Below are 14,014 nucleotides of genomic sequence, written 5' to 3'. Positions count from 1 at the left end.
ATATGCCAAACATAAAATAAGGTCTATAATTAATAAGTAGTAAGATTTTGACAATATTAGTTCATAATTTGTAACAAATGTCTTATGACAATGAAAGGTGTTGATGCAAAGCTGATATATGGGAGCCCTGTATGATGTTATGCATGTTTGCTTTGTAAGTTCACAAATTTTACTAAACACTTAGTTGTTTATGTATGTTCATATATAAATGATATAGAGATAATAATAGGGTGGGCTGGGGGAAAATATTTTTTTAGTAGTAATATTTTGACAATGCTGTTTAATCATTAGTTAATAACATTTAACAACAAAGCAAGGTATTGGCGGTAGGGTGAGGTACGAGACTCCTGTATCATGTTATATATGTTTGTTTTGTAAGTTTACAACTATTACTATACACTTGTTGTTTATGTATGTTTATGTATGAGTGATATACTTCAATAAATTAATTAAAAATATTATTTTACTACAAATGGGAAAAAATGGTTACTATAATAGAAGGGGGAGTTGGTGAGACAGACAAGTTAAAAGTGAGTTTTCTTCATTTTGACAGGGCCTTGAAAGTGGTGACCTTGCAGCCTTGTCTCCCTCCCCCTTAGGAGTTCCACTCACGGTTTCACTATATTGAGCCTTGTTATCTGTGGGAAAACGGAAAAAGCGGGAGGTCAGCAGACCTCTGGTGCTCATCAAACTCTCCTATGGTGTTCCCTCCATTTACGTTGCCTGCTAAGCTTCAACCCTGTCTCCTCACTCTAGGGAGATTCTGTCTTCTTATCACTTAATTCAAGGTTCTTCCCCAGACTTTTCCAGGGATGTGATAAGAATATTTGTCAATCAAATAGCCCATTTATCAATCAGATTTGCCCAATGAGACACTGGAGGTGTTTAATACAGAACTGCATAAATCTCAAATCTGTTTATGCAACCATATTAACTCTATTTAAGGGTAAAGGGAATTTATTTTAAAAGATGGGTATTAAAAACATCTCAGGAAAATGAGGTCAATAAACACAGTAAAGAATGTGATAGCCAAAATAATGCTCCCACCTCTCCCACCAAAGATGTCCACAGTAATCCCTGGAATCTGTGAATTTGTTACATTACATGAGAAAAGAGTCTTTGCAGAAAGACTTATGGTTACAGACCTTAATATTGGGAGAACGTTCTGGATTTCTGGATTATCTAGATAGACCTAATGTAGTCACACAGTGTTTTAAAAGTGGAGGAGGAAGGCAGAAAAGTCAATGGGAGAAATAGAATGAAGGAAGAGACGGAAGAGATTGCAAGCATGGGGGACTTGAACTGCCTTGCTGGCTTTGAGGATGAAGGAAGGGGGCCCTGAGCCAAGACTTAAGGGTGGGCTCTAAAAGGTGGGAATGGCCATTGGCTGACAGCCAGCAAGAAAATGGGGACCATGAATTTGGACTTCTAGCCGCTGAAACTGAGAACTAAAAAAATGCTTCTTGTTTAAGCCAACCTATTGTGTAGTATTTGTCATAACGGCTCTGGCAAACTAAGACACCCTACCAGTCCCCACAGCCTTTGACCCAACTAATGCCACTCATTTACACAATCTCCCCAATGCCTGTAGGCATTTTATTTCATTTGCCTGATGTAGACCTAGGGTAGAGTCTCACTTACTTCCACTAATTTTGCTTGAAAATATTGCTGACTTTTTTAAATGGTCTTTGTAAATTGGTTTAAAAATCACAGTGCCATCATTGATAGTGTTAATGACTATAAAAATACCCATAAGTATCTCATAACAGTATATTTAAAGAGTCAATAAATGCAGCCTACCAGATAGGGCTGCTTTGGCACAGACAATGCTTTCATTTGGAAATACACATTTGTATAATTCTGAAACAGATTGGACATGATAGAAACAGAGATTTTCCTTGTTTGTCAACATCTCTTCTAGTAGTCAATGGTGTATAACTGGATTTTTTCTACAAAATGTCTAGAAGATTAATATTATTTATACTTATGAATATGGTTCCACAAACATGTATATTAGAGAAGCCTGAACCCCCATAAATTCTTGTTTGCATTGTAGGTACTCAAGCAAATCATTTCATGTTTATTAATATACTCCTTGTTCTGTAGGGAAATTGTTGAATTTCATTACTGTCTTCTTTTGGGGTTTAGACAAAATATAGATGAGAGAGAATACAATAAGGATGATTTTAGAGTGCTCAACTATCATAACAGGGACTCTCACCAGTTGTTGCCAATGCAAAAAAGTTATGAAAGGAAATAAGGCAAGTTTCTTAATTTGCCAAGCTATGTTACATACCACATAATGGGTTGCTTTAAACAAGGGGAAATTATTGTCTCAGCTGGGAGACTAGAAGTTCAAAATCAAGGCATTGATAAGGCCTTACTTTCTTCCCAATGTCTGTAACATTCTATTTCTGGCTTGTGCAATCGTTGGGGTTTGCACCCCTTCCTCCTGTCACGTGGTGATATCTGTTTCCTTGGATCTGCTCTTGTGGTTTCTGGCTCCTTTTTATAAGGCCTCTAGTAATAAGAATTAAGTTCTATCCTGGTTCAGTTGGGCCTTAGAAGATCCTATTCACATATAAGACATATTTTAATTGATAAAGCATCTTCAAAGGGTCCTATGTGAAAATGGGTTTGCACCCACAAGAAGGAAGTTAAGAAAATGCCTTTTGTTGGGGTCCCTGATTTCATCTTCCACATGGGGTCTATGGTCATTGAAAGAGCACACACCCTGTGTGTGATGGCTAGGCTAATGTGTCACCTTGACCAAGTAACAATGTCCAGTTGGGCTAATTGTATACAAGGAATTTGATTATTAGTAAGCTGATTGCACCTATGGCTGATCACATCTATGATCAACTGTTGAGATGCAGTCAGCAATGAGTGACATCTCATCCAATTAGTTGAAGGCCTTAAAAGGAGAACTGATTTCAGCATTCAGAGAGAGAATTTCTATTTCTACTTCAGATAGCCAGCATCTTCTGGGGAACTTATTGAGAACCTTCAATGGAGTTCCTGGCTTGCAGTCTGTTTTCTATACTATCTACAGTTATCTCCTGCCAATTACGTTTCCTTAGAGAACCCTGACTAACACAACTTGGTACCATGAGTGGTTCTTGAGCAGTTACGGATAATGTAATAAACATAGGACGTTAAATTATTATTTTTGTTTTTAGTAGCTAAGTTTTATTGAACATACACTTGGTACCAGGCACTGTTTTAACTACTGAACATGTATTAGTATATTTAATTCTAACATTAACCCTACACCATAGATAATATTATAATCCCACTTCACGGTTAATAAATGGTAGAGCTGAGATTCAAATCCATTCAATCAAATCTGCTTCAGAGCCTGCACTCCTAATTACTAATAACAAAGTTATAAATTATAAGAAGAGAGCTATTAATTATGATGGGCAATAAGGTGATTTCATAAACTGAATCCTTCAAATGGAACTTGATGAAGTACTAAAGTTTGACAGTGTATGTCTATTTTTCTTTGTCAACAATGCTATGATTACAGCTATTATCCCGTCTCATGCAATACATTATAAATTCTGAGTGTGATTCAATTTCAAAAACATTTTTACTCTTGCAATTATGAAACAATAGAGTGATTAGTAGTTTTATAGGCAGGTATAAATAAGTAGTGAATTTGGGAAATACAATTTGATAAAAAAGTGACTCTGGCAATCAACTGGTGGGGTTTTTTTGGTGGGGGGTGTTGTTTTGATTTTTGTTTTCAGCATTTTCTTTAATGCCTTTGATAAATGTTTGTCAGAGCCAAAATGCTAACCTGTATGAAAGATTCAATATTTAACAAAATCACAACTTTTAAAATTAAAATTTTCTCAGCTTAGTAAATTTGGAAAAAGCCTGCTTATTAAGTGTAGAGTGACACTTTTTTCACTTCCAATTTGGGAACATAAAACCAAACTTTTGTTTGTTTGTTTGTTTTTGACTATCAAGGTGAATGAGATTTTAAATACAGATTAAATATGTGAGGAAAATTGCTTTAATTTATTGATAGCTGAACAATCCAGACATCATTATAAATGATTCAGGCAAGCATTTCTTAGGCTCAAACAGTGTGACCTAGACCTCCGTTCTCTGTCCAAGTTTTGAACCTATGTTCCAGGAGCTCCTCCACTGTGGCCTCAAAACTACTCTGAGCTGCTTCCAAAGGTTTATGGCTGTGCACTGGCATCCAAGAAGAGTGCATAGCATACCAGCGCTGCCTCCAGAAGTCCAGTGGTTTGTCCTGATTGGACAGGCTTAATTTGGTGTGCATCCCTATCATTACAGCCACAGTGATTGGCTTAGGCTTAATCAAGTCCCACCCCTGGATTTGACAGCTTCCCAGGCAAATCACTTGGCAAAGGAAATTGAGGAGCTCTTCCCAGAAGAAGGAATCCTGATTGCTGGCTACAGTTAATAATCGCCAGGAAAAGAAGTACATGTTCATGATTGGTTCTATGTAACTACAATTTTTAAAGCATTGACAAAACAGCATACACCTGCTATGTGTAAAACAATGACTAAAACATGGATTCTGCTCTCAAGGAGCTCTCAGCTGCCAGGTGGAAGGTTTATGTTCAGCAGGGAAGTAAAATGCAGAGAATACTAATAAAGCCCCAGTAGCATAAAAGACCACAAAATTGGAATATCCTCCACAATGGTAGATGACTGAGGTTTACAAGAACTTGAATCATCCAGAAAACGTTAAGTAATATTCATTCACTTTCTTCTACTTGAAGTGCCATTCACTATAGGAAGCCACCCATTACGAAGAGGTGCTTTGTTTTGTTTTGTTTTTCACTTTAATTAACAATTTGGTATTTTAAAGAATTTCAGTTACTTGAACATTTTGGGCATATCAGATAATTGAAAGATGATGACAAAACTCACATTTTTTTCTATCACACATAAACACGAATAAAGTTTACTTCCCAACACAAATCTAGATTTTTAAAAAGCATCCATTTCTTTTCTCCTGACATATTCTCAAATGCCAATTTTTGAATAGTACTCCGTTATTTTTCTAAAAACATTTTTATTCCTCTGTCCACTTGGGGAACCACTTCTTATCTTTTAAATTCCAGCTCAGATATAACCTTTGGTAGTTTCCCTAAGCCAGAGCCTCATCTGAATCTTTCAGAAACACTTAGAGAACCCTTTCTCAATCCATCTGCTCATCTGGAAGGCAGGGACCTGGCTCCTGTTTATCTCCATCTCCATACACTATCATCATCCTGCCTGACACATTGGAAATGACCAGTGGATATTTGTTTCATTATCTCTTTTCTTCCTTCTCCCAAGGAAGGAAGTTTTATGGAATTTCTGCATAAAATACAAACCTGAAAAAATAAAAAGCAGGTTCATTTCTATAGGAGCTGCAATTGGAAGGGTAAATTACTTTGCTGTATTTCCCTTCTACAGAATTCTTGTCCATGCAGAATGTCCTAAGAGCTAATTGTGCAGTTTTCTATGAGAGTACAGAAAAGAGAGAGGGTGTGGAACTGAGTAGTGAGGGTACATGAGGCATTTAATAAAAGAAGACACATTGGGAGGCACCCAAATTCCAGAGAATGGGATACAGAATGGCAGAACTGTCTGGTCTACTGATCTGGGATTCTGGGAATCTGAAACTCTGATTTCTTGGTTTAGAAACTCATTTGCAATTGCTGGCCACAGAGAAAGCTCTCCAGAAAATTTCATTTGCTAGAAGTGATCACCCTGGGTATTGAAAGAGCACCCCTAAGTCTTTATAAATGACTAGAAGCACACTCAGTACTTAAAATGGTTTGTTTTGTTCTCTGTACCAGAAGTAGAGGAAAGTAAACCAACAAAGTAAATTTGTCCAAAATCCACTCCCCTAGAACTTTGAACTTAATCTCAAAAATACTGTATTAGTCAGCCAAAGGCGTACTGATGTAAAATACCAGAAACTGGTTGGTTTTTATAAAGGGTATTTATTTGGGGTAGGAGCTTACAGATACCAGGTCATAGAGCATAAGTTACTTCTCTCACCAAAGTCTATTTTCATGTGTTGTAGCAAGATGGCTGCCGACGTCTGTGAGGGTTCAGTCTTCCTGGGTTTCTCCTTTCCTAGGGCTGGCTTCTCTTCCTCTGTGTGTTTACTTCCTGAGGCTCCAGCTTAAGGCTTCAGCATCAAACTCCAACATCAAAAACCCTCAACTCTGTCCTTTGCCATGTCTTTTATCTGTGAGTCCCCACCCACCAAGGAGCGGGTACTCAACACCCTACTGACACAATCCAATATAATATCAATATGCCCAGAGGAAAAGACCAGTTTACAAACATAATCCAATATTTCTTTTTGGAATTCATCAATAGTATCAAACTGCTACGTAGAGCCAAGGAATTTCATGGGCAGATCCAACCATTGCTGGATCTGTGGTGAGAGGGATGGAGTGCCCTTTGGATACCACACTTTCCACTTTTTTTTTTTTTTTTAAGATTTTATTTATTTCTCTCCCCTTCCTGCCCCCCCCCCCAGTTGTCTGCTTTCTGTGTCCATTCACTGTGTGTTCTTCTGTGACTGCTTCTATCCTTATCAGTGGCAGTGGGAATCTGTGTTTCTTTTTGTTGCATCATCTTGTTGTGTCAACTCTCCGTGTGTGCGGTGCCATTTTTGGGCAGGCTGTACTTTCTTCCGTACTGGGCAGCTCTCCTTATGGGATGCACTCCTTGTGTGGGGGGCTCCCCTACGTGGGTGACAGGACACTGTGTGGCAGGACACTCCTTGCACACATCAGCACTGCACATGGGCCAGCTCCACACATGTCAGGGAGGCATGGGGTTTGAACCGCAGACCTCCTGTATGGTAGGTAGACGCCCTATCCATTGGGCCAAGTTCACCTCCCTCCACTTCTTTATCTCTCTTTTCTTCTGAACATGAAGTTCAATTTAGCAATATCCTACAAGTGCCAACAGGGTGGCCTCATATGCAGACCTGTTATGTGAGTGACCACACCAGTCAAATTAATCCTGCCACTCATCTGTCAAAAGATGCCCCAGCTCATGACTAAGTCTTTCATATCTTTAGGTTTTATAAAATACCAAGAGTAAATCACTACACCTACATGAGGATTTGGGTGTTTCAGTATACTCTTATTAACACACTCTTCTCATCATGCCACAGAATAAAAAGAAAAAGTTCCCTTGGGAGTGGAATGGAGGTAGCTCAAGAGATTGGGGTCCCCCCTCCCACATGGGAGGTCCATGTTTGATTATCAGTGCCTCCTGAAAAAAAAATGATGACAACAGAAAGGGAGCCAACAGCATGTGCAAACAAGAGGGGGGATGGGGAGAAATAAACAAAAATAAATCTTTAAAAAAAAGTTCCCACTTAATGCCAAGTCCAGATTATTCTCCTAGTCTAGCTTCCATAAGCAAAAATAAAATTCAAACTACATGGTCTGTCTAAACTTCTAAGCAAATTAAATGGATTTTAAAAATTGGGCACTATTTACGGTCATTGGAAGAAAACTGTATCATTTTTCCATGAGGTTTTCATGGCCTTGTGTCCTCTGCTGTTCTTTTCTATTCTTCTTTCTTAAAAGACAATTCATAGGTTAACAACTCATGTTTTTACAACTCTAGCCAAAACTCCTTCCTGAGTTTCAGACTTAAATCCATTTCACTTTGCCTATCATGTAGTTAAGTAGTGTAAGTTAGGATTCTTGGATTTCCCCCTCCCACTCCCAGAAGTCCTTCTCCTCTCAAGTACTGCCATTATCCACATAGCTTCTCAAGCAATAAATATGGGATTCACCCTTGATATTTATTTTCCCTCAAACCCAGTACTGAATCCATCAATAAATTATGTTCTTCCTTCAAAATCCTTGTGTCCATATATATTTTATTTCCATTCACTTTCCTCCATCTCCACAATTACCGTACTTCCTTAAGCCATTGGTTCTTAAAGTCCCATTAGCATCTCCATTGCAATCTCCATTGCCCATCTAAGAGATGATTTAGAAGGGCAAGTGTTTGCCCATCCCACCCTGACCCCTTCAAGAAGACCATCTAAATCACAAACTCTGGAGATGAAACCCAGAAATCTGTGTTTCTCCAAGCCCTCCAGATGGCTCTGATCCTCACTGAAGTTTGATAATCACCTCTCTAAGCAACCTGCTCTAGCTAGAAAAACACAACACCCTCTTTATTTGTCTTTCTCTTCCCACTTCTGCCCAATTCAATTCATTATGTATTCAATAGTATAAGTAATTTTTATTCCTAATCTTGAACCAGTCACTCCCTTGTTTAATATCTCTTAACAGCTTTCAAATGCAATTCAAATAAAATTAAACTTCTCATACCACTTCTTCCCCTTATTGATTATACCATCACTATATCAGTCTTCTGACCTGCTTCTTTTGTCTCTTATAACCTCACCCTGCCCAGAAATACTCCTCACATTGCTGGCTTAAAAGATAATTGTTGAAGAACTAATCAAATACACTTCTTAGGAAGGATAAAATACAAGCTAAAGAAAGGAAAATAAAATCAATGTTTATATTGGTTCTTAAAAATAGTATGCTTTAAAACTCCCAGGTAATTTATTAAGATGGTAAATGTCTATGATGGACTGAACTATGTACTCCAATTTGACATATGCTTGGTTTTGATATAGATTCCTGTCTGTCTGTGTGAACCCATTGTACACAGGATCACTTGAAGATGTATATTTTGCCTAAGTATGCAGTTGGGCCTTAATCCAGGGTTACTGGAGCCTTTATAAGCAGAAGAAATTCAGACATAGAGGATAGGAAACCACAGGGAGTAGCTGGAAGCTGGAAGTCAGCATGAACCCAGCAGAGAAAGGGGAAGACATCGCCATGTAATGGGAAAGCCAAGGTACCCAAGGAGTGCCGGCCAACCACACTACTGACCCCAGAAGGAAGCAAGGTTTCTTCCAGTGCCCTTAATTTGGACTTCTGGCCTCTGAAACCACAAACCAATACCTTCCTGTTGTTCAAGTCAGCCCATTGCGTGGTATTTGTCCTTAGCAGCCTGACAAACTAAGACAATACCAGTTGAGAATTCTCAAGAATGTGAACAAATTACAAATGTCAGAAATTCAACATTGATGCAAGGGTTTATGCTAGAAAAAAGTAAGGCAGCTGTTTGTTTTCCAGGGTCCTACAAAAAGCCCTGAGCGCTTCACATGTATATCACAGACAAGGACTCTTGACAGACATACAAAAGAGAGGACCTTTAGTCCTATCTTTTTATCAGATAGGCAGCACCCAATAAAATCACACTTTGGATAGATTAACCATGTTATACTCCTTTGATTCCATGTCTGATAACCACTTTTTGGATTTACCTGATTTTTTGTTTTTCTTTTATTTTCTTTTTTTAGTTGCAGGTTTAGTGTACCTTAAGTTCAAACCCAGCTTCAGCATCTTTGGTTTTGGCCTTAGCACTTCTCTCTGATATAGATGACATTTGCTGCCTAGCTCCATTCTTGGATGCCAGACCCTAATCCCTTGGTTCCAATTGTAGAGTCAGCTATTTAGATAGTGGGCTTCATGAGAGGGAGAACTGGATAGGTACAAGCAGAGTTGGGCCAGGGGAAGTAAGCAAATGAGGCAAACTGTCCTGTAGGAGTTTCACCTTCCCTCTATACACAATCCTTCCTTCTTAGAAATCTTGATCAAAACAGCAGTGGGAGTTTCGCCACTCCCTCTACACATTTTTCTTTCTTCTTAGAAATCTTGATCAAAACAGCAGCCCACTGAGACATGAGTCTGTATTTCATTCTCAACAAACCTTATTCTCTATCATTTACAAAACACCCCTCCAAAGGTATGGACTGATAAAGGCTCATGACATGATTTCCAGTATTAAAGGATATATTAGAGGAAATTTGCTAAGGTAGGTCCCTCTCTGGACAACAGAATATCGTCTGTATGTGTGTATACTATGATTTCCAGGTACTTTTGTAGAACTGGGAAGATTGGTATGTTCATTTAAACCAGGGGTACTTAATCTTTTTTTTGTTCCATGGACCCCTTTGTCAGTCAGGTGAAAATCATGGACCCCTTACTGAGTCCACACTATACTGTGTATTAGTTAATAAATATATCACACTCACACCAACATGTCACCACAAGAATAACATTTTTTGGAATTTCAATCCAAGGTCTTCGGCCCCTTGTTAAAAAACCCTGATTTAAACAAACAATGATTACAAATTTAGGTTCTTACTAGTACTACTAGATACACACTACTGAATGTTCAATATGACATATTAAAAAAGTAAAAAAATAAAAATAAAAAGGCCCTGACAGTTGTCACTTAACAGCTAGGCAACTGTGTTCCAAAGAGAACCTAAACAACTTCTATATAAATGAAAATCCAGCAAGGCCACGTGGTGACTGAAGTGGGACAAGACAAAAATAAGGATACTGTGCCATCACCATGTTTGAAATGAGACAGATAGGAGGATAGTTGGCAAACACAAAAAATAACTAAACATCTTTGTCTTCCAGTTCATGTAACTGTCTATCCTCTCTTGGCTGATGGCACCTTTAACTTAGGCTAGCTTTTAACCTCCATCTCCTGGTAAAAAATCATGACACATAATCATCAAATTACCTTTACTTCCTAAGAATACCCAACTCCAAAATGGCACCTCATTCTCTAAACCACCTAAGAATCACCCCACCCAAGTAAGTGCCATCCCGGATTCCTCCTGCTGAAATGTCCCACAGCTCTTCTGGTCCTTGAGGCAACAAGTAAAGTAAACCTGTGTCCAACTATTGATGAGATCGTAATGGTCCTTCACTGGTCTTGACATAACCTTGCACAAGAGAGTGGCTGCTCTATCAAGGTCACAGTTTGTAGGAAACTGGAGGGGTTATGGAAATGGCTAACAGAGGAAGAAGTCAGACATCTCAGCTTAAACCAAAGTGATTCATGAAAATACATGTGTAAAACCAACCCTACCACCAAATAGGAAAGGAAGAAATAAAGGAAAGTAGAAAGGAAAGAAAATACATGTGCAAAACCAACACTACCACCAAATAGGAAAGGAAGAAATAAAGGAAGGTAGAAAGGAAAGAAGGAAGAAAAGTCTGACCAAGAGAAATATCATGTCACATATTGCTGGTAATTTGTTTGTTAAGCAATCTCAGCCTCAATATTCTTGTCCTAGGACTGGTATCAGGATTAAGTCTAATTTCATAAGATAATCCTCATGAAATGCTGAATATAATGTCTAGCACAAATTCAATAGACATTTCCTATCATCATCATCATCCTCTTCATAGCCATTACTGTATTATTATTATTGGGTATCAGCTTACATCGACATTTATAACAAGTTGCCTATTTCCTTGTATATGCACGGAGACATATAAATCAACAGATGCCAATCTAAGCAAAGTGAAAGTCTGCTCAGTCATTCCAAAAGGAAGAAAAGGAACAAGTAGAACTCACATTGAGCTGAAGTTCATCTGTCCACTGTCCAATCAGACGGTAACCAGGGTTGGTGGTATTTGTTGTCTGGTACTGAAAGATGTCATAACGTCCAGGTGCATCTCCATTCTTGTTAAACATTACAGGGGTACCAGCACTACCTGAGGAAGGCAAAAAAAAAAAAAAAAAAAAGGCAAATTTTAGAGTTAAGCAGCATTTCCTTTATTGCTCATTCCATGGTGACAGTCTGGAGAACTGCTAATGGGCAAGGCAGCATATATACCCACTGTTTAATGGGACCCCAAAAATGGTCCCTGAAACTCAGCCAAGTAATCGTTATGGCTTGTGGATGTTAATTAAAGAAGGTGGGAGGCAATCTGCCTCCCCTTTGAATAATTCTCTGTATTTCTCAATATTTCTTAATGTTCTTTTCAAATATATATTCACTTACGGAGAATAAAAACTCAATTTCTTATTTTTTCAGAGACAGTCTCAATATTTTTATTATTTTAGTTTCTACCTGACACTTAACCGTGACCAGTGAAGAACATTTCAAATATAATAAATAAGTGGGAATGTAGGGGAATTGGAAAACAAGCCAAAAAAGTTTACTTAGATATGTACTTAGATACTGGTTGTATTTTAAATGTTTTCTTTTTCTTTTTGCTGATTCTCATCAGCTGGTATTCAATAACTACTGGTTTCTCTTTCACCCTCCAGTTTGGGTCTTCTTGAAGAGGCAATCTTATGAGGTAAATTATTTTAGCAGAATTAGACACCGAAGTCAATTTTTAAAAACTAATACATCATTTGATATTTGAAAGTTAGATACGAATTAAAGTTCTTTACAGCACACCAAGCAACTGACAAACCATGAAAGACGAATTTTGGTTGGTTTCAGTAACATTTACAAAGCAATCACCTAAAGTTCTGTAACTGGGTGCTATTTTCCTCATGGTTCTTTCTAAAAAGGAAAAATACCGGACCTCCCAAGGTATATGACTATCACCTGCTTATAGGTTAAGACTGTATTAATAATTCTACCCAGAATAAATGCACTAATTCCTGTCATTTACAAGGAAATTTACAGGTCATTTAAAAGCTGAAAAAGAATCATCAAAAAACAAAGTAAATTCTACTTCTTTTCCTTTATTTCAATCTTAGGCAATGAGCATGAAGCACTTTTGGGAATTGCTCCCTGTAATAAGCTTAATACACCCGTGGTGGCAGAGCTTGCATCTGGTTAGCAAAGTCGTCAGCATCTGCAGAAATTGGTCCAACATGATTGTTTCATTAAGCACACAGATGAAAGAAAAAAAAAAGATAAAATATCTTAACTGGATAGGAGAAAGTATACTTTAAAATGTTTTTGTTTGTTTTTTTAAAGCTGACAACGGCTTAGGAAGCAGAAGAAGGCAAGATGTTGAGAGGGGTCCCACTCACACTGTCACTCTACGCACACGAAAAGTGAAGGAAGGATAATATGTGGGACCCTCCTGGAAGAGGGTATCGGCATTATAGGAAGCATTGAGGACTAGTAAAAGAATTCCACACCATCCTACAGACAATTTGTCACTGGCTTTAATGGCATCACAAAGGGAAAAAACATCAGCTTGTGGTAGGCGGAAGAGCGCCCTCCTTCCAATTAGTGCCATAAATCCTGGAATCTGTGAATGTTACCTTATGTGGTTAAAAGGACTTTGAAACTGTGAATACATTAAGGGCCTTGAGATGGGCAGATGATCCCAGCTTATCCAAGAGGACCCAACGTAATCACGGGTTCTTACAAGAGGAAATCAGGAGGAGGCACCGGAGGACGCAGGGATTGGGAAGATGGGAAGAGGCTGGAGTGATGCAAGGAAGGAGTCCAGAACTAAGGCATGCAGGCAGTCCCCAGAACGCAGAAAGGGCAAGGAAACAGACTCTCCCTTAGCCCTCCAGAAGGCACTTGCCCTGCCAACACCTTGACATTAACCCAGGAGACCTGTCTGGGACTTCCAACCTGCAGAACTGGAAGAAAATTAATTTGTGTTGTTTCAGCCACTGTTTGTGGTCATTTTTTTTTTTGCAGCAGCAATAGGAAACTAATGCAGATTTGAGGACACAAAACAGCAAACTCATTTTTTAGGTGAGAAAGGATATTTAGGTTCAGAGAGGGGAAATCACTTGCCCAGGGCCGGTCAGCTAATTAAAACAGAATAGTGCTCAGGAATGGATTTGAGAATCACTTAGACTATAGATAAGGCTCCAGGTTCGCCTGTTACTGCATGTGTGGCCTTGAACAAGTTATTTAATCCTGCTCTACTTTGAAGTCTCACTAATAATACTGTCTCATAGGGTTGCGATGAGGATTAAATGTAATAAAACATATATAAAATGCTTAGTTCCATGCTTTATACATAATACTCTACAAACAGTAATTACTTTTTACTGCTTTTACTTTTATTATTGTTTTGTTTGCTAATATCACACATGGCCAGAACACATCCTTTCGGATTTGCAGACTAAATTCTTCCCAATGCACCAAACTTGTCTCTCCTAGTCTCTTCCAGTTCAC

General features: G+C 38.4%; 1 protein-coding gene across 3 annotated transcripts in view; it reads right to left on the bottom strand.

The window, feature by feature from the left end:
• GRM7 (glutamate metabotropic receptor 7) overlaps positions 1–14,014 on the bottom strand; it is a 1,023,847-nt gene that overhangs the window by 286,425 nt on the left and 723,408 nt on the right. For all 3 annotated transcript variants that reach the window (XR_011647555.1, XM_058288955.2, XM_058288956.1), the window contains exon 7: positions 11,479–11,618. Coding sequence is in view for 2 of the 3 variants with exons in the window: in XM_058288955.2 (XP_058144938.1) it covers positions 11,479–11,618 (140 nt within the window). In the remaining variant the exon portion in view is untranslated. The remainder of the gene's footprint in view (positions 1–11,478; positions 11,619–14,014) is intronic.

The sequence above is a fragment of the Dasypus novemcinctus genome, chromosome 26 (genome assembly GCF_030445035.2).
Source record: "Dasypus novemcinctus isolate mDasNov1 chromosome 26, mDasNov1.1.hap2, whole genome shotgun sequence".
NCBI lineage: Eukaryota > Metazoa > Chordata > Mammalia > Cingulata > Dasypodidae > Dasypus > Dasypus novemcinctus.
This window is presented reverse-complemented; position numbering and strand designations above follow the sequence as displayed.